At 43.9% G+C, this 24,556-nt stretch overlaps 2 protein-coding genes across 8 annotated transcripts in view; one reads left to right on the forward strand and one right to left on the reverse strand.

Moving 5' to 3' along the window:
* The first annotated feature begins 114 nt into the window (after positions 1 to 114).
* Positions 115 to 6,849, forward strand: LOC101174720 (protein Z-dependent protease inhibitor-like). 2 transcript variants are annotated; one of them, XM_004083953.4, is made up of 6 exons: positions 115 to 299; positions 2,908 to 3,210; positions 3,322 to 3,612; positions 4,775 to 5,048; positions 5,294 to 5,441; positions 5,718 to 6,849. In XM_004083953.4, exons 1-6 carry the CDS (start codon positions 197 to 199, stop codon positions 5,901 to 5,903), a joined length of 1,305 nt encoding a protein of 434 aa, XP_004084001.2. In that variant the 5' UTR covers positions 115 to 196; the 3' UTR covers positions 5,904 to 6,849. The 2 variants fall into 2 exon arrangements, with proteins under 2 accessions (XP_004084001.2, XP_011490419.1); XM_011492117.2 differs by having other exon boundaries at positions 289 to 439.
* Positions 6,808 to 24,556, reverse strand: part of ppp4r4 (protein phosphatase 4 regulatory subunit 4) — a 32,677-nt gene continuing 14,928 nt past the window's right edge. For 4 of the 6 annotated variants that reach the window (XM_023952866.1, XM_023952867.1, XM_023952868.1 and 1 more), the window contains 23 exons: positions 24,317 to 24,419; positions 24,094 to 24,241; positions 23,031 to 23,104; positions 22,781 to 22,887; positions 22,581 to 22,688; positions 22,365 to 22,486; positions 22,167 to 22,289; positions 21,341 to 21,480; positions 15,932 to 16,051; positions 13,595 to 13,672; positions 12,784 to 12,855; positions 12,506 to 12,679; positions 12,318 to 12,423; positions 12,082 to 12,229; positions 11,837 to 11,981; positions 11,708 to 11,746; positions 11,559 to 11,630; positions 11,398 to 11,458; positions 11,254 to 11,328; positions 9,354 to 9,444; positions 9,197 to 9,258; positions 8,828 to 9,125; positions 6,808 to 7,371 (listed from right to left, as the gene is read on the reverse strand). In XM_023952866.1, coding sequence (XP_023808634.1) covers positions 7,332 to 7,371; positions 8,828 to 9,125; positions 9,197 to 9,258; positions 9,354 to 9,444; positions 11,254 to 11,328; positions 11,398 to 11,458; positions 11,559 to 11,630; positions 11,708 to 11,746; positions 11,837 to 11,981; positions 12,082 to 12,229; positions 12,318 to 12,423; positions 12,506 to 12,679; positions 12,784 to 12,855; positions 13,595 to 13,672; positions 15,932 to 16,051; positions 21,341 to 21,480; positions 22,167 to 22,289; positions 22,365 to 22,486; positions 22,581 to 22,688; positions 22,781 to 22,887; positions 23,031 to 23,104; positions 24,094 to 24,241; positions 24,317 to 24,419 — 2,506 coding nt within the window. In that variant the 3' untranslated portion in view covers positions 6,808 to 7,331. The remainder of the gene's footprint in view (positions 7,372 to 8,827; positions 9,126 to 9,196; positions 9,259 to 9,353; positions 9,445 to 11,253; positions 11,329 to 11,397; positions 11,459 to 11,558; positions 11,631 to 11,707; positions 11,747 to 11,836; positions 11,982 to 12,081; positions 12,230 to 12,317; positions 12,424 to 12,505; positions 12,680 to 12,783; positions 12,856 to 13,594; positions 13,673 to 15,931; positions 16,052 to 21,340; positions 21,481 to 22,166; positions 22,290 to 22,364; positions 22,487 to 22,580; positions 22,689 to 22,780; positions 22,888 to 23,030; positions 23,105 to 24,093; positions 24,242 to 24,316; positions 24,420 to 24,556) is intronic. The other 2 variants (XM_023952865.1, XM_023952869.1) reach the window with 2 other exon arrangements.

Here is a 24,556-nt window from a genome sequence, read left to right on the forward strand (position 1 = left end):
CAGACTTAGTCGTCTGTCTCTTCATTTGATTGTACCTGATAGATGTCGTCTCCTTTAAGTCTTCTTTATTGCTGGACCAGGAGAGCTTTTTGCCCAGAAATGACGTCAGAGGTCAGGAGGATGTATGCCTCCCATCTGCACACGCACACACTTAAATCCACAATAAACCTGTTTGTCGTAGGACTTTTATTTTGAAATGATTGGCCGAGGTGGTTCTGTTATTTCCGGGAAAATAACGGGCACGCGCAGCATCGGTGCTCCACATCGGATGACCGTTTCCTCAGCAGCATACGGCAGCGGTGAGTTTGTTTGCTTAAACCAGACGAGCTGTTGTCTTAAGTGGAGTCAGGTCGGTCCGTAATCAAAAACAGATGACGTCATGTTGAGCATTAGGCGCGGCCCTTCTGACCAACGACGTTTTGATGAAATCATGATGGCGGTAAGATGACGTAACTGAGGCTTCCCAGGTCAAAGTGAAGACGCTCCAGAAGTGGTTCGGACATGTCCTTGATTCTAGTTAACCGGGCCGGTTCCGCTGTAGTGGGTGGAGGCGCAGGGGCGTGGCTTCCTTGCGTCTGGACGGCTGTAGGTTTCACATGGTGGGGTCGGGGGGTCTTCCAGAAAGCAGGTTCTGCTAGCTCCCACTGTAAGTTTGAGACTAAGGAAGTTGATAACCTCAGCTTTCAGTTCCAGAAACAGAGGTATGTTTCAGGGTAAGTCAAGTTGCCATAGCAACTCATGCTCTGAACATAACCTGGTCTGGAGCAGGTTTAGTTGAAGGTTAGTTTGTTTACAGAGAGGTGAAACAGCATGGCGTGTCCATTTGAAGATGATTTAGTGGATGAAGAAGCTCAGATAATACTTTTTCCACCATGAGAGGGTGATAAGACCACATATGGATGTTGGAAAGATAAACTTTTTTACTTTGATCTAACTTAATTATTTGCTTCAGTTGAGATAAATCAATTATTTTTAGTTAAGTCAGCTTAAAAATAACACGTAGTTATCAGACAGTTATTTACTTTCATTCAAATTAATTCAATTAAGTAGGTGTAATTTTGGTGCTGCTGTTAGATCGGCACCGCAAGGGATTGTGGGATATCATCCCTTTTCCTGTCTGGACGGATTTGGGTTTAAGTGTGGGTTTTTGACCAAATGTGTTTAGTTGTAGCTTCTTCTTTTTTTACTGTTTTGCCCAGTTATTTGTCCTGTTATTTTTAATTCTTTCTGCACCATGAGTGAGAGGGAGGAAGACGATGATGATATTTAGCAGCCCTAGTGCAGCAGTATGGTGTAAGAGCTGAAGTTACAGTTATAATTCAAAGAATGTTACATATTGAAAATCCACATTGTATTATATATTTTAATATTATAAAAATGAGAAAATCTGCAGCCTCTAACTTAGTTATATGGGAGTTCAAGAAGTGCATTAAATGAAGATGGAAAAACGTTTAATTGAATTTGAGTAATATGACATTCATTTAGATAAATATGTAAATTTGAGTTGTATAAACAATTATTGAGAAGGAATTAGTAAGAAATTAGGTTGGATAAATTTAACTCAATTACTTGTTACCAATTGAATCAATTCATTTAAGTGTTATAAGTTATGTATATAATCATCACAATTTAATGTAAGATCAGAAACTCGTGCGTTTACTTTGGTCTTTTTCTCCAAGCAGAAACTCTTTCTTTTGATGATGATGCAGCCGTGTTACTTTTTTGATGGACGTATAATCTTCATACGCCGTCATTAAAATCTCAGACTCCGTCTCACTGAAGGATAGCGCTATCTTTTTTTTCTCCGCGCGTTTCCATGGTGTCTCTGGAAATCGCGATCCATTGAGAATGTCTTTATGTACCTGCTGTGCACATGCGTTAACCCAGGGTTTCCAAGTCCAGCGTAATTACGCTAACTCATATCCGGTCTTTTGGAACCGACATACCCAGAGTAAGCAAGTTCAGGCGGATTTCAGCCAGAGTTCAGGCTTAAAGTCAGGGGAGTTTAAACATGCTTCCTGGAATACCCCCCTGGTGCAGTGGTTCTGATCCAAACGGGATTTCCAAACAACAGACTTCTGGACTAAACTCTGCATGTGGTAGAAGTAGGCATAGGAAGGAACCAAATAAATAAAACACAACAAAAACCAGAAGACCAACACCTCTGGTTGTTGTGTTTATCCTAATGCAGAGATGGTGCCAACCATCCAGAAAATGAGTCCTGCCAATGAAGCAAACGGCTGCAAACAGCAACCTTGGTCAAGCTGGATTTATCAAAGGTGGACGCTAAAGTGACAATGTTCACAGACTTGTTAACATAACAGGCTTTTTCCACTATTAAAAACCAAGAAACCCCCGTACATACTCTTGTTAGACGCAAAAAAAACCACTTGAGTAAACTGGAAGTTTCTCACCGCTGCCCTCCATAAATTTGGGTTTGGAGAAAAACCCCACTGCATCAGTCAGCCCAAAAGACCAGCACTCTAAAACAGCTTCAGTCTTGGAGGAGGAACCAGACGGGGTGGCCCCCTCTCCCCCTCTCTGTATTTATTGAACCAGTCTGCAGCAATAAGATAGCATGAGGGCATTAAAGGAACTAAAAAAAAGCACAGCCATCAAAAATTGAGTCTTTATGCAAATGATATAGTACTTTTTCTACAAAATTCACAATCAAATACCAAACCAGATGTTGATAATTGATCAATTGAATTGAACTGCTGATGCATTGAATTTAGAGTTTCTCACAGGGAGAAACTCTGTCATAATGGCAAATGATAACACAATTCCATCTCAATCTTAACTTTGAAGTGAAAGTTTACTCTGAAAGGTTTAAGAAAAGCCTAATCTAGAGCCTTTAATCCATCCAGTGGGTAAACCTCTGAAAACTGTCTTGTTGTCTGTTCGCAGACAACATGGTGACCATGGCTCCCTGCACTCCCCTATTACCAGTTATCCTCCTTCTTGTCCTGCTCGGTCCAGCTTCCCAGGAGACCATTAACCCCGCTCTGGTTGATCTGACGAACAGGAACGCAGACTTTGGCACTCGCATGTACCGAGCCATCGCCAGTCGAACAGATGATAATATCTTCCTGTCTCCTTTCACGCTGTCAACTGGACTGCTTGTGTTGTTGAGCGCCACCAGTGGTTCAACTCAAGAACAGCTGTTTCAGGGACTCACACTGACTGGTCTTGACCATCAGAGCCTTCCAGGTAAGTCAGGTGTTGTGTCTTCTTCAACACAATAGCCCAAGTTCAGGAGCCAGAGGAGCTGGTGAGATGCCAGAATGTGGAGACATAAAGCTGTTCTTCTGGTCTTCTCAGATCTGTTCCGGACTCTGAGAAACGTGGTCCTGAGAAGGGATGCAGCCAACTTACAACAGGGTGCAGCTATATTCCCTGGAGAGAATTTCCAGCTGTCAACAGCCTTTCAAGATCTGGTTCAGAACAAGTTTGGAGTGAAGGCTCAGAAGTTGTCCTACACATTGCCTCGTGAATCTGAAGATGCCATCAACGGCTGGGCTCAGGAGCAAACTGAAGGCAAAATCCAGGAGCTGGTGCCCACCCTAGACCCACAAACACAGCTACTGCTTGCCTCTGTTGCCTCCTACCAAAGTACGTAACCCTGGAGTGCACCAAGGGACAGGGCTATGTAAAATGCTCTTTCTCTGTGATCACATGTGGTTTCCACAAACATTGGTTACATTTTTATTTGGTTATTAATATCTGTTTTCACTTTTTGTTTCCTTTTTATACTTTACACACCAGTGATTGTATCTTCTCAGTGAGCAGGCTTGTTGCAGTGGGATCTCCCGGGTCTGGCTCCTTGCTGTGATCTGGGAGATCCTGTGGGGGCGTGTTCTGTGTTAATGAGTGGGGCGGTCACTGGTGTGGATTGGGTCCCAAATGATCATTTCCCTACTTAAGTATCAAGTCAGATTTCTTATCAATGTATCATTTTACGCTTTTTATGTGTGTGTGAGTTTTTGTGAGTGTGGCATTGTATGTGTACTTCTTTTGGTCTTGCTTTTGGTTTTTAAAATTGGAAAATGTTTTATGTGCAGCACTTTGATGTTACATCGGTCAGAAAATCAGTCCGATAGCTCATTTGGTAATGTGCAGAACTGACGTGCAGGAAACCAGGGTTTGATTCCCAGGGTGCACAACAATGAGTGTCATCCAGTGTGGGTCATTTGGCTTCTGCCTAAATATGTGGCCACAAGGGGCCGAAGGCAGAATCCAAATTCTGACCCTCCCCACTTTGCTCCAATTGGAGCTGTAGTCGTGTCTGAACTTGTTTTTTTATTAAGGGAAGCCGTAGTGACTTAGAGCTGGCTATCCCTCCACGGGGAGGTTTTAGCACGGCTTTTTAAAGCTATAAAACCATTATAATGTATTTCCTGAGCCCTTAGTCTGAGCCCTTCCTGCGCTTATGTAGACGAGTAGTGAATATTAACGACATCATCTAGTGGTAGTGACATAAGAATCTGAAGACACTGTTTTTCCATATCTCTCTGTTTGGAGGGTTAAATCTAAGACCAGGGAGAAAGAAGCCAGAGTGGTAGGGGAAGAATTCGGATTTGGTCTGAGTCTGAGTCTCCCTGGGTTGGGTCCCAGCCTGGAAAAATTACAAGGTTGTGTCGGGAAAGGCATTAGGACTCTCTGCCAAACCAAATGTGCCATCAGTGAAAGCGGATTCGCTGTGGCGACCCCTGAAGGGAAAAGACAAAAGCTGATGAACAGCGTTTTTTAAGTTCCATTGTTCTGCATCTTTCAGCTCGCTTTAATCCACCGTTCAACTCTTCAGTCACTCTGGACGAGCGGTTCTTCGTGGATAAGTACCATGTTGTCATGGTTCCCATGATGTTCCGAGCTGATAAGTACTTTCTGGCGTATGACCGCTCGGTGAAGGTGGGTGTGCTGAAGCTGCCCATGGCAGATGGAGCAGCCATGTTGGTGGTGCTGCCGGATGAAGATGTTGACATCACTGCTGTGGAGGATGAAGTGACATCTGAGAATATTCAAGCTTGGATCCGACAGCTGAAGAAGACGTGAGGCTCCTCATTGGTCTTTTCTTACATGGTCTCCTTTTCTTCTCTTTACTTTTTGCCACTTAGTTTCTCCCACCCTTCCTTGTTTCTTTTATTTTCATTGATTTTCCTGCCCCTCCCTGATTTGAAGCTTTAATTATTCCTGCCTCCTCCCCCTTTTCCTTTATTTGTTCCCCGTCCTTCACTGTTCTGTCTGTGAAGCAGCCACTTTAACAGAACACACCTTTTCCTCTCTCTGAAAACAGGAAGTTGGAGGTCCAGCTTCCTCGTTTCACACTTGAGAGTTCTTACTCTCTGAAAGACACCCTCCAGACTCTTCATATAACTCAGGTGTTTGAGGACGACGCTGACATCAGCAACATGGGTGGAGCTAAAGGAACTAAACTCACTCAGGTGGGTGATGAAGTTAAAAACTTTAACTAAAGTTTAAGGGAGGAATTTTATTTTTCACAAATAAACACAAAACAACCGCTTCACATGCTAAAGTGACTCACCTTCTGGACTCCAAACCCTTGAGCTCAGTGTAAATAAAGTAAAATCACTATATGGATGCTAGGAACATTTAAAAAATGGATTTTGTGTGAAAATCTTTGACATTTGCATGAACCTTTTGTTTGGTTTAACAACCAAATGTCTGGTGTCTTAAATGTGGCGTCTTTTGCCCCTCAGGTTTATCATAAATCTGTCATCTCCGTTGATGAGGCCACCGATGATGGCATTCAGGGCAGAGACGCTGCGTTCGCCACCCCTCCTCCTCGGCTGACTATCAACAGACCTTTTATCTTCATCATTTTTCAGCAGACCACCGGCAGCCTGCTCTTCATGGGGCGGGTTACCAATCCACTCAAAAATTAAATGTTGAAAAAGCTAAACTTTCCGCCCAGCTTTTGAGTATACCTGTTTAACAACAACTAAACCGTTTGATGTAAATATTATCCATTAATCAGTGGTTAGCATGATGTTGCTCTGTGCATGCTAATGCCACGTTAGCCGTGTGTTTTTGTTCTCTCATGCTGATGCTAATATCCTAGCATAATGTTGTGTTGGTTGTCTTTTAGCCATTAGTTATTTATGAAATGTTCAAGTAGAAGTTTTTGATGTTGAATTCTGTGAACACATGAACAGTGGAATGAGTCCAGTGAGGTCAGGGTGGTCAGCATGGAGCCTCGTGCTTCAGGGACATTTTCACTCAGAGCAGCGTTCTGCAGGTTTTTGTTGGATGGCACCAGTGAAGGTTGGTTATGAAAAAAACTATTGAAGCAAATCTCTATCAATAAAACATGGTATGTCCATGGATTAAGTTTCATTTTAAAGCTTTGTCTTGATTATTTTTTGTTTAAATAGCTTATGTTAATTTCAAATGTAAGAAAATAACATTTTACTAACAGTTTCTTAAGTTGTTAAATTTTTGCTTATGAGAAAACAGTTTTTCCTATTTAAACAAAATTAGTTTGAAATAGAAATGTAGCACTTTATTCTGGCTAAAGCTCCCTACAGGACACCAACTGAAATCTGATCAACTTATCTATGAAGCTGTATTATAGGACATATAATTACACAACAAATATCTGTAAGGTGGTTCCACATCCTGATTGACTGATCCAGGAAATCAGCAGCAAGTTCTGGAGCACTTTTTCAGATAGTTTGAAGGAGTGCATGAAGCTTTCCACATGCTGTCCAAGGTCATCTCTTTCAGACGGATGAAGGCTGCACCAAGTTTAGAGTTTCAAAGCCAATAAGCACATGCTAGGAAACCATGTATGCTGACGGCTTTAATGATATTAAAGCTTTGTGGAACATTGTCTGCCTCTGCATTTTACTGTCTGATGAAGATTGGAACCAGAAAGTCAATGTGGAGTAACCATGCATCACAGTGACCTCACCAATCAGCTGCTGGTTTGATTTCTCAGGAGTTGGTTGCCTGCTTTAGATGTCCTCAAAAATTAAGATCTTTCTCTGACATGCATGACTTCACGAGTATTTATTCAAATAGACTTCATTCCTGACACAGTTGGTCAGACCTGACCACTCTGCTGTCTTATTTTGGAAAAATATGGAGCTCTTTTTTCACATGTGTACAATAAGATTATTGTAAGGATTTGTTATGGTAGAAAAAAAAACACATGGCGGTTTATGATGCAGCAGCAACACTGCAGTCAACAGTCGGTGAGGGGATGAACAGCAGGAAAACACTAAAGTCTTCTGTTGATGCGTTAGATTTTGGGTAATTTTCTTTAGCTTCTGTCTGATGTAGTTGTGGAGCAATGGTGACCCCCGTCCTCTTTAGTCCTGTCCTGACTGGACGCTGAAGGAGCCTGACTTCCTGTTTAGGAGGAAACAAAAGTGGTTATATTGTATAGACAAACACAGAAACTGCAAGTGTGTAGAGCTAAAGAAAGGATCAGACCAACGCAGAAACAAGTCGGTTCTGCAGCAAACATTACAGCTAAACTACAGACCCTTTATCTAAGAGCTGGTTCTACATTTGAGCCATAGCCTGATATCGTTCTGCCCCCCCCCCAATCTAAAATCCTGATTCTGAAATGGCTAAGAACAGAATCAAGAGTTTCCATGGAGAAAAAAAAAAACGGGTAACAGCTTTTTGTTATACTTTATTCACCAGTGAGCATCCAGGGCTCGGGCACTGAGACGATGGACAGCTTCGAGTACCAGCCCCCCAGTGGACAGTGTGGGAGCTAGCAGGCTCCAATGCCAGGGTCAGAGCTAGTGTGCCTCACCGCCCAGGCTGTCAGGCCCTGGGCAGCCGAGCCCGCTATACTGGCAGACGGAGAGCCACCATGGGTGCTGTCATAGTGGGCACCATCACTCCAGCTCCATGGGCTTATGATGTTTATCTTATTTTCATTGAGAAAATAATAAAAAGATCCCCCAGTTTTCTTTTCTTTTCCCCTCTTTGGTAATACCCCCTGGGCCACAGACAGACGGACGTAACGTTTAAACGGCTGTAACCCAGGTGCAGCTTTCACTGCAGGAGTGAAGTACACTGGGAGAGACTAAATGATCTGGTGAACCCAGACACGGCGACAAGCTCTCCATAACATATAAACCCAAGCTACTCGCTTAACGTCATCCATGTTTCCAAGATGTGGAGATGAATAAAGTCCATAAAAACGTTGGTTGCTCTGTGACCGGGGCGTCAAGGTGTCAGACAGTAAATTTGATCAAAAGAGAGGCAGCAGACGTGGATTTGACCCGGTGTGAATGCAGCATTAGAAGTAGCGGTACCACAGGTCCTGCATTCCAACCGCTGTTAGACCGTACAACTCAACAGTCCAACTACAGATACATTAACCTTTTTTCTATGATAAACATTCAATGCACTTCTGCTTTGTCTTGTCTGAAGAACACCTAGGGCCTGAATGTTAGTTCTATCAAAGAAGACCCACAACAGAGCCTGTTTAGACACAGGGAACTCCTCCAAGTTCAGTCTCTGCCTGAGTGTCTTTCTTCCTCTTTAGACTGACATGTTCATCTGCATAACGACATAACGCCATCTCTGCTTCTAGCTGGTGGAAGAACACTGTTGAGTGGATTGAGCTAAGGACTAAAGCAGAACATTCTGGATTAAAATAGGGTATGCACTGTCCCAAATTAAGTTGATGTCCAACCACGACAGACAAGGTTTGTGTAAAAGAAACATCAGAACATCAAGGTCTAACCATCACAAGGATGCTCGTTCAACAGGAAATAAAACTCTTCTTTGGATTTGTGAAAGATACAGGATAAACAAAGCAGTTTCAGAATTGGTCTGGACTTACAGTTTTCTAGACCGACTGTCCTTCACCCCGCTGCTACGCTCCATTGTTTTACTGCTCTGCTCCAAAGTGCTACTTCTGTGCCCTCTGTGGTCCAAAGTACTGGTTCTGTGGTCTTTGGAATAAAAACCACTATTGCTGTGCTCCATCACACTTTTCATGGAGTCCACGCTGGTAGTTCTGTCCAAGATACTGGGTCTGTCCAGTACACTTGATAGGCTTGTGTCATTTCGTACCAGAATCGGCATAAAGGAGGTGGTCTGGGTTGTCATGGTGAAGTGACTTGTTCTCAGGGAGGCATCTGCAAAACACATGAAGTGATGTACTGTATATGTCAGAAAAACATGCAAGGTCCTGAGTGCACACTGTTACCTTTGCTAACCAACACAGAGGACTTCCCAAGTCGAAACGAACCACTTAGGTCTTTGACCTTCCTGAAAAAAAGGTTACATTATAAGAATATTTGTCAAAGATTTAAAGGCAGAAACAAAACCAATCTGTGGCGTGTCTCTACGTGAGTGCATCTTACAGTGGTCTGTCAGAATTCACAGGTTTGCTTGATGACGGCTGACTGCTGAGGGAACGACTGCGAGACAATTTTGGCTTCCTCCTCTCTTTACCTGGAAGACGGAAGGCCTCATCATCCAAATCATCAATCATCTTTATTTAGATTTTCAGCACCACCATTATTACCATCCATAGTCCAGTGAGACAAAGTTAGTTAGTTCAGCAGTGAGACAAAAGAAAGTCAACAAGCAATAAAATCAACCAGTTTACCTGTTAGGATGAAACAAAAGTACAGTGATCCCTTGATTATCGCGGGGGTTACGTTCCAAATAGAACCCGTGATAAGCAAAACCCGTGAAGTAGAAACCTTTATTTTTTTACAATTATTATACAATGAAATTCACTATTATACATTGAAAAGAAAGAACAAACCATTTAACAGGCTAAATCAATTGTTTTTTTAACAATTTAACTTTAGAAACGTTTTTCAACAAATAACTTCTGTAGTGTGCTGTCAAATAATAATTTCAATCATCGATAAGAACAGAAGGCTTTAAATTGCAGAGATTAGCCCCGCCCACCGCGACCCGAGAGTAATTGGATTAAACGGGAGAAAATTTAAAATGATTATGAAAAAAATAAAAAAGTACAGTGGGACAGATAGTGACTCCGGTCTACTTTTTCACTGCTCTTCATACTGAGCCGCTGCATCCTCTGCAGCGTTTTTTCCTTCTGAAGCCCGCGGTGCAGCTGCAGGTGTGTTTGTTCGGGAGAGGAACATAGTGATAGGCAGTTGTTGTCGCTCTTTTTTCTTCTTTGCTAAAGACCCTCTTACACCGACATGCCCCCATCGATTATGTTGGAGAACTGTAATGAACGGCTCATCAAAGGGTCCCATTCTTGAGCTACTCGCTGAGTGACTTTTTAGCCAATCAGAATGCAGAACACAATGCACAATCCAAATCCGTGAAGTAGCAAAACCGTGAAAAGTAAACCGTGATATAGCAAGGGATCACTGTATTAGTAACTTTAACAATGAGAGACAAGGAAAGTGACTAACACAAAACTCCTGGATCTATCTTCAAGACATTCTTGACAGATCTTCATCTGCTGGGAGAACCAACCTTTCCTGGTTTAATAGGTAAATATATCTGAGTATCAGCAGCAAAGAAAATGTATGCTGTGCTACTGAATAATGTTACCCAAGGGAGCATGTTGAACTAATTAGGAGTGAACCAAGCACAGAGCCTTGTGGTGCACCATGACTGATTGCTGGGTGAGAAAGACTCATCGGTTACACAATTACCCTGCAATCTATCAGATAAAAGGTTTGACATAAAAAAGGACATAATAGAACAGCTTAAAGCTGTTCCTGTGATACCAATGATATATTCCAGTCTCTGCAAAAAAATGTTCTGATTAATGATGTCAAATGCAGCACTGAGGTCTAAAAGAACAAGAACAGGTCCAGTGTCTACACCATGAGGAGATCATTGTTCCCTCTAGCAGAACCATTTCTATGCTGTGATGAGCTCCAAATCCTCACTCAAAAATCCTCCTTAATCCTAAAAAATAATTTTGATCAGGTGCTTAAGGAGTTGATCTGCAACAGTTTTTTTTCAAGCACCTTAGATGATTTTTCAAATAATGAGATATTTTCTGATTTTTAGCTAACGCTGTAATTACTGTAACCTTTATATCCACAGGAACATACTCTATTTTTAAGACACATTATTCAGATCAATTTTCTAGAAACATGGATTACAGGAAAATTCTCAGTTGACAATAAGAGGAAATCAGATCCAAGAAAGGAAAGGAAGATTTGCAGCTGTATGTTACTTGTGCTAGTGTAGAGGGCTCAAGAGGACAAAGGTGTATTTAAGAAATAATGGTTATTGCTATCATCTTTATCATCAACTTACCAGAGGGTGGTGCTGCTACTGGGGAGGAGATGGACACAGACTTAGTGAAAGTCAGGCTGGTCTTGCTGTCTCTTCCTGTTGGAGGAAAAGGTTAACCAAAGCTTTGGTCCAAAAATCTTTTGAGAGGATGAAGGTTCAGCTCACGCTTTCTCTCTGTGTGCCTGTCAGAGGTCACTTTACCATCGCTGTCCTGTTCCAACTGTTCCTGACAACACATAACACAACAAACAGCAGTATGACATTAAAACCAGTTGGACCAAGTTGGCCAGTTCCAAGCTGGAGTCACGTTCTGGCTTTTGACTCACCATTTCCAGCTGGACAGTCTCTTCTTTCTTTTTCTTCAGGTCCAGCAGGTCCCTCTCCTGCCTCTTGTGAAACTGCACATACCCAGAAGATGGAGTTTGGAACAAATGTTTGCCTAATGCATTTGCAGAACACATGCTTTGCAGCTTACAGGTTCTGACAGGTCCAGTTTGTTCAGTTCCAGCACAGTCTGAAAATGATATTAGATATAGTTACACACAGAATCTTGAACACCATCACAGCCCATCCTCAATCCGGACAGTTCTTTGGTGAGGTTTACCTTCGGGATTGTGGCCACCACATCTTTGTCTTTTTCCCTGCATAAAAGTTTCTGAACACAAAAGTCCAATTTCTGCAGCAGAAGTTTGTCTGCTGGCAGGCAGAGACATAAGCGCAACCTGGGCAGCAGCTGGCAGAGCTTGTATCTAAGAAACAGGTGAGCAGGACAAGCTATTGAGTGGGATGTGGTGACCTTAATATTTGTCAAATTTCAGCTTGTGGCTTAGTAGAAATGCATTGAAGTACCTCACATTGGCAATGGGGTCATGGGCAAGCTCCAGCGCTGGAATCAGGAAATATTTACTGAAGTATTTTTTTGAGAAAATCTCTGTGGCAATTTCACAGACGTCAAGGAACCTAAGACGGTTCCAATAGCTTCGACCCAAAGCCAAATCTACAATCAGAGAAAGTCCTCTTTGTCTTGTCCTGACACATTTGTTTTCATCTTCACTAAAGCTGGAAAAAGCAGAAGATACTCTGACCTTGGATCAAACGTTCCATCATCTCCTGACGTTGTTCCTGCTTGCGGTTGTAACGCATGATTGTGCAAAGAGTTCGTGCAGCCTCCTTCTGCACTGGAAGGACTTTCTGCAGCCATGGAAAGCAGAGCAGAGTTAGTTACCCCCTTCAGCTGTAGCTACTGTAGAGCATGGATTACGGGGCTGCTAACGTTGGTGATGAGGAGGCTGAAGATGCGGTGGGAAAAGCTCTGATGCAGCAGCTCCCCAGAAAGCAGCCTTGCCAAGCAGCTGTATTGCTGGAGCAACTTCTCATGAAGCCGCCAACGCAGGGAACTTCCAACTTTTTTTTCAGCTAACAGCAGCACCGACAGCAGCTCTGGCAGCTGAGTCCCGCAAGAGAACAGAGAGAGGGAAGTAGACATCAGGTTCAGGCAGCCATGATCTGATCAGAAAGGGACTGAGCTTCTTTGTGTCACCACATCTTTACCATTGGGGAGTCTTCTCCCAACAGAAGCAGCTCAAGAGTTTCCTCAAGGTGGTTCATCAGAGCGTCCAGCACCTAAACAGCAAAGCAGGCATGTAAAGAACAGCTTCAGGTATGTCTTTTCACAGATCCTGTTTCACGAATCTGCAGGTTCTCCTACATACATTTAGACATGCTACATGGAACACATTAAAAACCTCTCAGAGCTCCCTTTCTTCAGAACCCAGTTTCACACGTACAGTACGTGCAAGAAGCTTTTCGAAAGGTTTAATGACAAGATTGTAGCAGATTCCAAAACACAGATAACAGCTCTAGCAGAGACAATGAGAACGGTAACACTAGAAACCTGTTACACTCTAACAAGTCATCTCCTTGTGTGTCATCCACACGCTGCCTCCATTCTGTCCACACTACATCAGTCAAATCTGACTGTTCAAGCCAAGGAGGAAAACTGTTCATCTGAGCTCAGTATGTGACGGCTGAGGGACACTCTTCAAGTCTTGTTTCATAATGATTTTATCAATAATAATGAAATATCTTTGAAACAAGACTGGAACGAATAACTTTACTTTGGTAGGGTAAAGAGCAAATCAGCAGTCCAAGATGCTGCCCCAGAACAGACTTTCTGTTACACACCGGCAAAAACAGGTCCGTTTCTGAGTTTCCTTCCGTATTTTATTCAGTTCTAGAAAATGAGAAAATTCAAGCTTCCTTTACTCCATTTCTTGAAGTACGGTGGATTTCTGTCCTCCAGAGGGCGCAGCACTACATCAAATGAAAAGCCTGCAGCTCCTGCTGTGCGTGAGCGTCTCACCTCCAGGGAGTCGTCCTGCAGCAGCAGCAGAAACTCTTTGTGCACCAGGTGGCTGTTTGGGCTGATCAGCTTCAGCACCTGACAGGAAGAGGTGTAACCATCATGTAAACCAGATCAGAATGGCAGGAGTGACAAAGACAGGTTGCCTGGGGCAAATAGGTTGCAGCATTTTGTTCTCATTCCATCTTCACATATTTCTAATTTTCATAGATTATTTCTTTCACCAAACATTTACCATCCTGCCTTTGTTTGTGTTTTGCTTTAAACTGTCATTGTATAACTAAACTTACAGGTCTTAAAAGAAAACAATTTTAGATGTAATGCATTGCTTTAGTGTGTTGTGCAACAAGTGAAATATTTCGTTTTGGAACCTTGGTAGAAAAGCTGGACCAAAAGACTTGAGGAAACTGTAGAACTGGCAAAACCGCCTTTGGCTGCCAGTTGTTCCCTAAAAGAGATTCACCAAGATTTTCCCCCCGGCACCCATTTCCTGGGAAAATCTGACTGTTCAGAAAGCACTTGGAACCAGATAATTGAAACCCAGCATGCCATGCTAGTGGTCAGACCAGTTCATTTCAAGTTCCTGAATACATGTTACAGGAAAAAAGTACTTCAGTTACCTGTTCCTATCAGCTGGAGATTGATATTTCAGAAATTTGGTTGGAGAAATGTTACCACATTTGTCCTTAATAATAACTTTTGTTGCTTTGGATTACGGCTTCAGTTGAATATGTAGCCCTGATCAAGACGTTTCAGATAAACACAGGCCTGTATCCAATCTCACCTTCTCTCATAGCACAGAAAAGGTTCTGCTGAAGGGAACAAAGATCTCCTCATGGCTGCAGACATTGAACTTGTGTCTGTTCTTGATCTTTTAGACCTCAGTGCTGCATTTGACACTATTGATTAGAAACTTTTATTAGAGGGTGGAACATGTCTTTGGCACTGCAGGAACAGCTTTAAGCTACTTGAAGTCCTTTTATTTGATAGATTGTTGTGCGTTCATGTAAATGATGTGTCTTCTTTACAAAGCTCAGTCACAGTGTACCACAAGGCTCTGTGCTGGATTCATTCCTCATTAGCTCAAATTTGCTTCCATTAAGCCTTAATCACAGCTGCCCTCACAGGTGGATGTGGGCTGCCTACTGGAAGAAATGGGCAAACGTGTACGGGGCACACAGGCGGCCTGCACACAATGTCACAGTTGTAAAACGCTCACTGAAAATGTTCATGTACATTTTTTCTATGGACATGCTGTCATGGTGAACACTACAGCACACGAGTAAGGGTGGATCAGGTAAGATGGAGCCGCGTTTAACATGTTTTTCTTTAAGACATAAAACACAACCGGACAGCCCACAGGAAGGCTCCCCAGACCCCAAACCCCCAGAGGGACCGTCCACAGGAAACCACAGGGACACGGTCAAATGCCTTCTCCAAATCCACAAAACACATATGGACTGGACGAGCGAACTTCCACCAACCAAATAGAGAGACTGACTCACATTTCAACGACCAGGACTTAAACCGCAGTGTTGTTCCTAAATCTGAGGGGCAACTATTGGCCGATCTCTCCTCTTCAACATTCTGAAATAGACTTTTCTGAGGAGGCTGGAGAGTGTGCTTTCCCAATAGCTCTACTGTATTTTGGGTGAAGGTACGATTCCATCACAACAGAAAGTTGCACAAACATATGTGGCTGTTGTAGGTGATCAAGGAGGGTCAGATTCCTTGAAAATGCTTTATTGGCAAAAAGTTTGCTCTGGAAATGAAACATTGTGCTTCATAGATGAAATACGCTAACCGGTCCTGTGTTAAACATTTACCCGACCCTCCTGTTCTCAGGTCCAGTGTAATCTGGGTAAAACGATGACCTAAGTGACTTGCTGTCCTGTGTAAATATGCATAAAAATGTATCTTTTCAATAGACAGAATGAGATCAAAGGTGGGTTTCAGGGCTCAAGGAAGCATGGGAATATTATGAAAATTAGAGGTTGAACTAAATATGTTTATTTGAGATGCTTCAATTTGATCTACAATAATGTTTACTGTAACAATAAGGACAATAAGCATTCAGGATGAGCCAAGTTTGTACTTGTAAGGGAAGAAGGTCCCTGTGTAGATGTGTAAATCAACACTAACTGCATTCAAAAGGTTACATATATTAGTTAATCATGAGTTTCATTTGTTTTTTGTTAAATGAAGCCATTTTTGGAAATGAAAAGTTTCATGTCTGCCTCATTCACAATCAGCCCACTTTGTTCTGGGAGAGGTAAACCCTGCACGAACGCTTCCTACATACCTCCTGACTGTTGGGGTGAGGGGTTATGGTCTGACCTGATGAAAACTGGCAGCGGCGCTTCGCCTGACGCTGACCTCAGGGTCAGTGCAGAGACTAGAGAAGGAGGAGTAGAGCTTGGAAAGGAAGTGAGCAGAGTCCGCAAACGCCACCATGGCCTATATAAAAAGAAGACACAAAATAAGACTCTGCTGTGCTTTAGGGCCTGAAGGTGAAAAGAAGCTGCTTCCAAATGACAAAAGTTAGGAGTTGTCTCTTTCTATTTAGAAGTCTAAAAGTATATTTTTGTATCTTATAGGATTTTTAAGAATAAGGCAACCTGCTTAACTATTGGAACACTTTGATGTTTTCTGACAAAACAGTCTGCCATTTAGTTGACCAAAGAAAAGAACAATAAACAGATAGGAGGGTAGAAGGATTGATGTGTGGATGGATTGTCTTTAGGTTGGTGTTGCTTCATGTCATGTTAGAATTTCAGGTCTGTCAGAGTCACCCCAAGGTCAGGTTTTTGATTACCCACAGCTGTCTTCATTTAATCAAAATTTGATCTATTAGAAAAGCATTTGCAGTGGTCTTTTAATTACTTTTTTAGCCCAAATCAACAGACCTGTGTCTTTTTCTAGGACATCAGGAGTTTATCAGAAATTCAACTCTGGTGGGACCATTGGTGGGAAGTAAGCCTATCTTCATTTCCCATTGTAAAGGAGGTATTGGTGATTTCATCTCAACCTTGTGACCTCAAGGATTGTACACTTTGAAAAATGATAAGACGTCAATCCGATCCACCCACACGCCACTTACTTATCAAAGGAATTGTTCATGTGCTTCATATAATTCATGGTTTCTATTAAACAAAGCCAAACAAGACAAGAGATTAGAATAATAACAAAACAGAATCAATGTTGTTAAATATAAACATACATGTAAAATATGAAAGACAGCTGTTCTTTCATTTAAATGTCAAAATTAAAAGATCCCCAACACCATCATGTGTCCCGGAGAACGTGACAATGCATCTTTGTCAGGGCCGTGCATCCCCAAACCACAAGGATTTGATCAAATAAACATGGACCTGAACATAAGTGTAATCATATCAAACCCACTTCCTCTCAGTTTTAAACATTTCCGGAAGACATTAATTTAAGTAAACTCAAGAATGTGAACAAAATAGAGTACACATCCCTAAAACAGCTGAATAAACATCCTAAAAGAGACAACACTGACATCTTTATACATGGACGCATGCAGACTAACAAAGAAAATAGGGAAGAACATTGAATCCACAAGAGCAATGATGCGAGGGTCCCGGCAGAGAGCTGCCTGTTATCTCAGATAAGCAGGGGGAGACATGGATGATGTGGCGTTAAAGGTGCTCAGGAACAATCAAACTAAAACTACAACTTAAACGGATACAGAGCAAATGCACGCATGAACCTTGTGATCACTTATCATTTCTTTGTCTACACTCCCTCCCACTGGCTTACAGCCCCTCATAACCCCAACCTAACATTAGTGGTGAAACAAAAATGGTGGGCAATATCGGATAATGCTCGCCATTTTTGGACAATTGGACAATATTTCAAAATAATTTAAAGACAAATAGAGCGCTCTCTGCTCTCCCTGGCCTCCTTCCAAAGAAGCTGCTGATTAGTTTATTTATTTATTTTTTTTACTTGTCCTGTCCAACAGCTGGTCAGGCAGATGAGAACTGAGGGCCTCTTGTGTTGGACATATTTTACTTTAACAACAGGGGTTATTAATCTTCAGACAAACCAGAGGTATGTCTGAATAAACCCCTTTTGTAATCAAGGCCAGACTTTATTAATTTCAGTCATGTTTGAAAATCTTTGGTGTTGGACCGGACGGAAAAGGAAAGAAGGGAAAAAGAGAGAGGGATGTTAGAGAGAGGGGGGGGGGGGTTAGGAGGGTGATAATAGGTGGGGGGGGAGGATAAGACCATGAAGCAGCATAAAGCAACAGGTTTACTGGTTGTTTATCATTACGGTAAGGTACAAATCTCAAAGGGCGGGGCCTGTCCACACACACACTCAAATGTTATCAACACACCTGCTAGCTGCAAAAATGTCCACTTGTCAACATGTACACAAAACAGATAGTGTTCACACACGCATACCCATGCCTTTAAACCAACTAGTGTGAAATATTTCATTCATTCAATCACGCAAACTATTACTGCAAATGTGAGCTAACACCTGTGCTCAGGTGAGTGTTCATGTTCTTCTAAAATGGATGATGGAATGTGAAAAGAAGGAGGGAGAGTGCCCAGCCACCCTCACACCAAGACCCCCGCCGCAGCGGCAGCTGTAACCCCCCAACGCCACACGGCAGCAGGCAGAGAACAACCGCCCCCCGGCAATCACATCCGCCACCCAGGCAAGGGCCAGCAATACCGCCACGAGGCCCCCAGAGCCAGAGAGCAGGGAGGCATGGGGGGAAAGAGAGCGCCGCCCCAGCCCAACCAGGAGAGCAGCCCCCCCGCCGCACCGGGAGGGCCCAACGCTGGGCCCCACCCGAGAAGGGCGCCCACAGCCCCAGACGAGCACCCCATCACCACCCAAGAGTTCTGGGCATCCCCCTGCCCCAACCCCAGGTACGAGCCAGGACCCCCCAAGGGAGACCCGCTCCACACTCCAGGCAGCCACCCACCCGGCCCACGGTTGGTCCAGGAAGGAGCAAAGCAGGGGCCAGCAGCCCCCGCCCAGGAGGGGAGCACCCCGCGGAAAAGGGGGGCCCACGAGGGGTGTTGTAAACATGGCTCGACAGTTGGAAATTTGGCGGGGCCCAGCGCTCAGGGGCAAGGACCAGAACCCACCCCACAGGTGTAATGTGAACCCTCTTCCCGCGCGGAGAGAGCACCGCCGGGCCCAGGAAACCGGCACCCAGGGGCCACGGCCACCGTTGCCAAGGGCCCAGTACCCCCCACCAGGGAAGGGCTAGGCGACAAATGGTCCTATGTCCCACCTTCCTTGCAATATGTGTGTGCATGTGTGTGTGTTTGTGAGGGTGTGTGTGTGCATGTGTGTGTGTGTTTATGTTTGAATGTATATTTTGAGGAGTAAAGGGTGTGTGCACTAAGGGGGTGCAGTTAAAATTGGCGGGTAGGGTGCTAGGAGGACATCTGCTGCTTGCTGGCAGTGATGTCCAAGCACCCCCCCTACCAAGGGCCCTACATGTCTAAGGTGCAAATAAAACCGAGAGAGGGGGGGCCCACTCCATACGGCAACCTTGGGAGGGGGACCACTGCCAAGTAGCTCCCCCCCATGGTGCATTGCAGGCTAAACCCCCCACCCCCTCACCCTAATATGAGATTATATGAGGAAGGGGGTAAGTTGGGGACAGCTGGTAGACTGTCCCCCGGTGGTCAAACAGCCCCCCCCCCCAGCCCCCCCCAGCATAGGGGCCAGGTCCCCTCAGCCCAGGGGTCCCATCCCCGGAGGCGCCGAAACCCCAGGCCCAGCACCACCCACCCCACACAGAGAGAGAGGAGCCAGAAAGCGCCGCCCCCCCGGCGGTTGAGGCAAGTCCAGGCCCCCACCCCCAAGTGCTGGCCCTGGGGGCAGCCAACCGGCCGGGGCAACCGCCGATGCCTCAGCGGAGACCCCGACCCGTCAACCCCCCAAGGTCCCGTACCAATAGTGCCCCCCCCCCAGAAAGCCCCCCCACAGGACAGAGCCGGCAAGCCCCCCTCCACCCCACCCCAGACCCCGCAGCCACAGCGGATGACACCCAAAGCGACCGGGGGCCCCAAGAGGGTTGTCCCGTCCCGTCCCAGAGCCAGGGAAGGGTTGATCCCAGCCCCAGGTGTAGACGGGCAGCCCATCCAGCGCCGCTGGGCCTCCCCCCCCGAGCAGGGCCCCCCGCCAATTCCCCCCAGCACAGGCAAAGGGACCAACCCCCCAAGCCGAGCCAGACCACCACTCCATCCCCCCCCACCACACACTCCACACCCAAGCCCAGAAGACCGCGCAGCGCCCCAGCCCGCCCCACCCAGGCACCGGACCCGACCCCCCGACCGGACCCGACCCCCCGAAGCTGCTGATTAGTTGATGCAAAAGAGCGAGTGGCCACTTCCTTCACTGCTCGTCTCACTCCGTCACTCACAGTCCCAGCAGACACAACCTGTCAGCTGAGCTTAGCCGCTGCTCAGAGTTTTGTCTGCTATTTATCACTGAAATGATTTCATCACTTCTTTTTTAATCAATTCTCGCTCTCTTTTTTGGAGTTATCCAAGAAACGAGTTGACTGCGCAGTTTGCTAAAGCTAGTGCTAAGCAGCAGCAGAGATCGACTCCTCGGGCGGTGCTGCAAACTTCAACGCTTGTGCACGCTCAGTAAATGCTTGAATTGTCCAACATGCAGCCGAACTGGCAGAGGCTTTCTGAACTGGCAGGGTCAGTGTAAAAGCCTGGATATGGACTTATCAGTTATAACTTTTTGCAAAAAAGAAGACGACTAATAAATGACTAACAGGAGAAGGTGCAGGAGAAGAGAAGATGCCACATTGCTGCATTCCCCGCACGCATTTTAAGTGCGACCAAGGCTGGATTTTGTTGTTGGCCGCACACAATGCAAGAATTGTCTCTGGCTACAATTGGACAGGACAAGTTAGAAAAAAAAAGAAAAATAAGGAAAGTGAAAGAAGCTCGGGTCCTCTACCAGAGGCCTGGGAGCTTGAGGGTCCTGCAGTATCTTATCTGTTCCTAGAACTGTTCTTTTCTGGACTGAGAGGTCTGAGGTCTTTCCAGGTATCTGTTGTAGCCACTCCTCCAGCTTGGGGGTTACTGCCCCGACTGCTCCAATTACCACAGGCACCACTGTCACCTTCACTTTCCAAGCTTTCTCCAGTTCTTCTCTGAGTCCCTGGTATTTCTCCAGTTTCTCATGTCCCTTCTTCCTGATGTTCCCATCGCTTGGCACTGCCACATCCACCACAACGGCTTTCCTCTTTTTTTTATCCACCACTACAATGTCTGGTTGGTTCTCCATTACCATCCTATCAGTCTGGATCTGGAAGTCCCACAGGATCTTTGCCCTCTCATTCTCTACCACCTTCAGAGGTGTTTCTCATTTTGACCTTGGGGTTTCCAGTTCATATTCCGCACACATCTATAATACACATATATATATATATATATATATATATATATATATATATATATATATATATATATATATATATATATATATATATATATATATATATATATATATATATATATATATATATATATACACACAATGCCCATCTCTCCCCAAAAGTAGGTCAAATCCTGATAAAGTGTGAGCAACCCTGATCTAGAGCAATAAAACCATTTTGCTAAAACACTTCAGCATCATTAGCATCACATAACCTCTTATTGGCATGAAAAACCCAGAGGACATCATGGACATAGCTTTTCATCAAATCTGTGTCTGTGTGAGAGTTACCGGCATATTGTAGCAGCAGTTGCAGCGGATCAAAGTTGGGGCGCTGCTGTCTGTCTGCTGGCTCTCGTCTTGCAGTCCTAACACACACAGGAGCCTAAACCTCTGCAGAAGTTGACCCTTCTGCTCTTCTGACAGATACCCTGGAAACAAATGTGGATCAGTATTCAGAGTGTCTGCCTGGAACAAAAGACTGTTATTAAATCCATTTATTTAGTTTTTTTTTTTACAAATTGTTTTTTAGCTTCTGGTTTCCAAAAAATGCATATAATTTTGTTTAAAAATACAATCTAAAAATTGTATTGATATTTTACAGGTAGTAAAGATCGAAGAGAACAAAGTTGTTGATTTGTAGAAGTTGTTTCTAAATTCAAAACCGTATCTATAATGCCATTTTAACACTGAGAATTTAATTCAGGCTCAGATGATCTTTCGTAGCAAAAAGATTTATGATTTTCTTGGTTTGAACATTTTTGAATTCATTGTGTATTTCTCTTAAACCCATCCGAATCCAGATCCACTTTTCCTTCAAACTAAAATTATGTGTAATATACTACAGACCAAGTAGACCATAGAAGACATTTAGAAAATGTTCTGTTACACTGATGGGTTCTTATAAGACACACTCCAATGAAAATTATATTTTTGGTGTTTGCTCTTGAGCATTTTTCTTATAATGATAGACATATTAAAAAAATTACATTTCTTAATAAAATATTCAACTTTAGTTCATGTGGTGCCTGAACATCCACTTACAGCCTTTGTTATCCATGTAAGGATTCAAGAACACTTCAAGGTGTAACAAACAAACAAGCAGTGCTGGTCTCACCAGCCAATCCATTGCAAAGCTTCCCAAACTGGAAGGACAGGGACACCATAACTGCTTCATCCGCCTGTGCTGCAGCCTCACAAACCATCATCACCATGGGAACCATGACAGGAAGTAGGTCCTCTGAAAAGAAATTAGGAATTTAAATATGTTGTACAGGGATTTGCTCAGCAAGGAGGGCTTTCATTCTGCACTCACTGCCATCTATCATCTCCATCAGGTTGATGATTGTGTCAAAGCTTGCCAGTTGGACACTGTTCTCCTCATCTCCAGCAAGCTCAACAAGCTCTGGCCAAAGTTCTGTCCTGTAATTGTCTTCACTGAAGCATAAACCCAAGGAAAGCTTTTATTAGAGACATGTGGTGTGCATTGGTCACCTGTTGTTCAGTTTCTCTTTTGTTTGGGAGCAGTTACCCAATGGCTCTGGCAATGCTCTCCAAGTGATTGCACATGCAGGCACGGACTTCAGGTTCCACATCCTGAAGCAAAGAACGAGCCAGTGGCAACAACTCCTTCATCACCCTGACAAGCAGACGATGTACCTGTTCAGGTCTTCACAGTACCAGGAAGGTGTGATAAACAAGGAGCATTGTGTTTCAGTTTGTGGAACTCACATGTGACAATTAAACCTAGAGGCAACTTTTCCTAAAATACGGCAAGCAGCCAAACGACCCTGAAGGAAATGAGACATCTGCGTCTGATACATGAGAGAGTTCAACACCTGGAAGGACAGAGACAGGCACAGCTATCAAAGATATTTTACAGATTTATAATGTTGAACATCCACTGAGTTCTTTTCATCAGTTAGCAAAGAGCAGGTGAACACAATCACAAATACAACAGGAAGTTTGAGTTGGAGCTAACCTCCTGTTTGATGGTTTCCTTGGGAAGAACATTTATGGCTGACAGCAGAGTCTCCAACCAGGCGCTGCTCACCACTGTGACAGAAACAACAATGTCAGCCAAACACAAGGCAAAATCAGCATTGGCCTCATTTCAACATCTCAGCTCTGAGCATCCTAATTCAGTGGTTGTAATAAAACGTAAACATTACAAAGACAATCTGAGTTTCTGCAACTCATCTAGACCCACTAGACAGTGCTCTGAACCTTTTTTCTTCAATGATTTGTGATCTTCACTGGTGTCCATGGATTACATGAAATCTTTCCACCTTTATCCACCTTTGTCATGTTAGGGAGAACACGTCAATGCAAGGGGGGGGTCATCTAAGAAAGCACAAGGGTTAAGGAATCTAATGTGTGTTGTGTCTGTACTCTATGTATGGGGAAAATACCTTTATTTTTAGTTATGAGTAATTACTCTGTCAAAAGATGGCATCTTCTTTCTCCTTTGTTTGTTATATTCATTCATTCATTCATTTTCTCCCGTTTTATCCCTTTCGGGGTCACGGGGCTGCCGGAGCCTATTAATTACCTGTCCTGATTGGTTAATTACGGCTACCTGTGGGCGAAGGCAGGGTACATCCTGGACAGGTCCCCAGTCTGTTGCAGGGCCTCAATCACAATCACTCTCACACTCACACCTATGGACAATTTAGAGTGACCAATTAACCTATGAAGCATGTTTTTGGACAGTGGGAGGAAGACGGAGATCCCAGAGAGAACCCACGCAGAGAGAACATGCAAACTCCACACAGAAAGGGCCCCCCATTGATGTTCTGGTTCAGGTCCCCCAGCTGGGACTTGAACCAGGGGCTGTGAGGCAAGAGCGCTAACCACTGCGTCACCGTGCAGCCCTTTTTTTTTTATTATATTTGCTTTTTAATTAATGTATTACCTAATATGTAAAATAGCTTTGATAACTCTGAATTTTATACTTTTTAAAATTGTATTATTTAAATACTTGTATAAATCATTCAAATCCAAATCAAATCCAAGCTGTGTCTCTGTGGTTCAGGTGAGTTTACCTGTGTCTCTGTGGTTCAGTTGCTGCAGGACAGTCTTTAGAATGGAATAGGTGTGAGTGTGGATCAGAATTATGTCATCCTGCAAGATGGTTAAAAACGAAGCTGCTGCTGCCAGCTGGATCTCAACACCTGCACCATTTAGGACCTCCTGGAGAACAGAAGCATATCAGGTGAAACCCCGTCACCTCTTGAAATCTGAAGCAGCTTTATGGTGTTTACATACCCGAACCTTTGGTACAACCCGGCGGAATGTCTCAGCAGGGTTCTGGCGAACTAGACTGGGTAAGTTACTGATGACGCAGGCCCTCTGCATCTCCTGACCCTGGCTAAAGACATGAGAGTTAATTAGAGCTAGAATATCTGAACTAAAACCAGTTCAGACTCTAAAAACTTTAACCAATCTATGTTCTTCTGGTTCCCTTTTTAGCTGCAGGCCTCAGGTCTGTTGAAGAATCATTTCAGT

Source organism: Oryzias latipes, chromosome 24 (genome assembly GCF_002234675.1).
Source record: "Oryzias latipes chromosome 24, ASM223467v1".
Classification (NCBI taxonomy): domain Eukaryota; kingdom Metazoa; phylum Chordata; class Actinopteri; order Beloniformes; family Adrianichthyidae; genus Oryzias; species Oryzias latipes.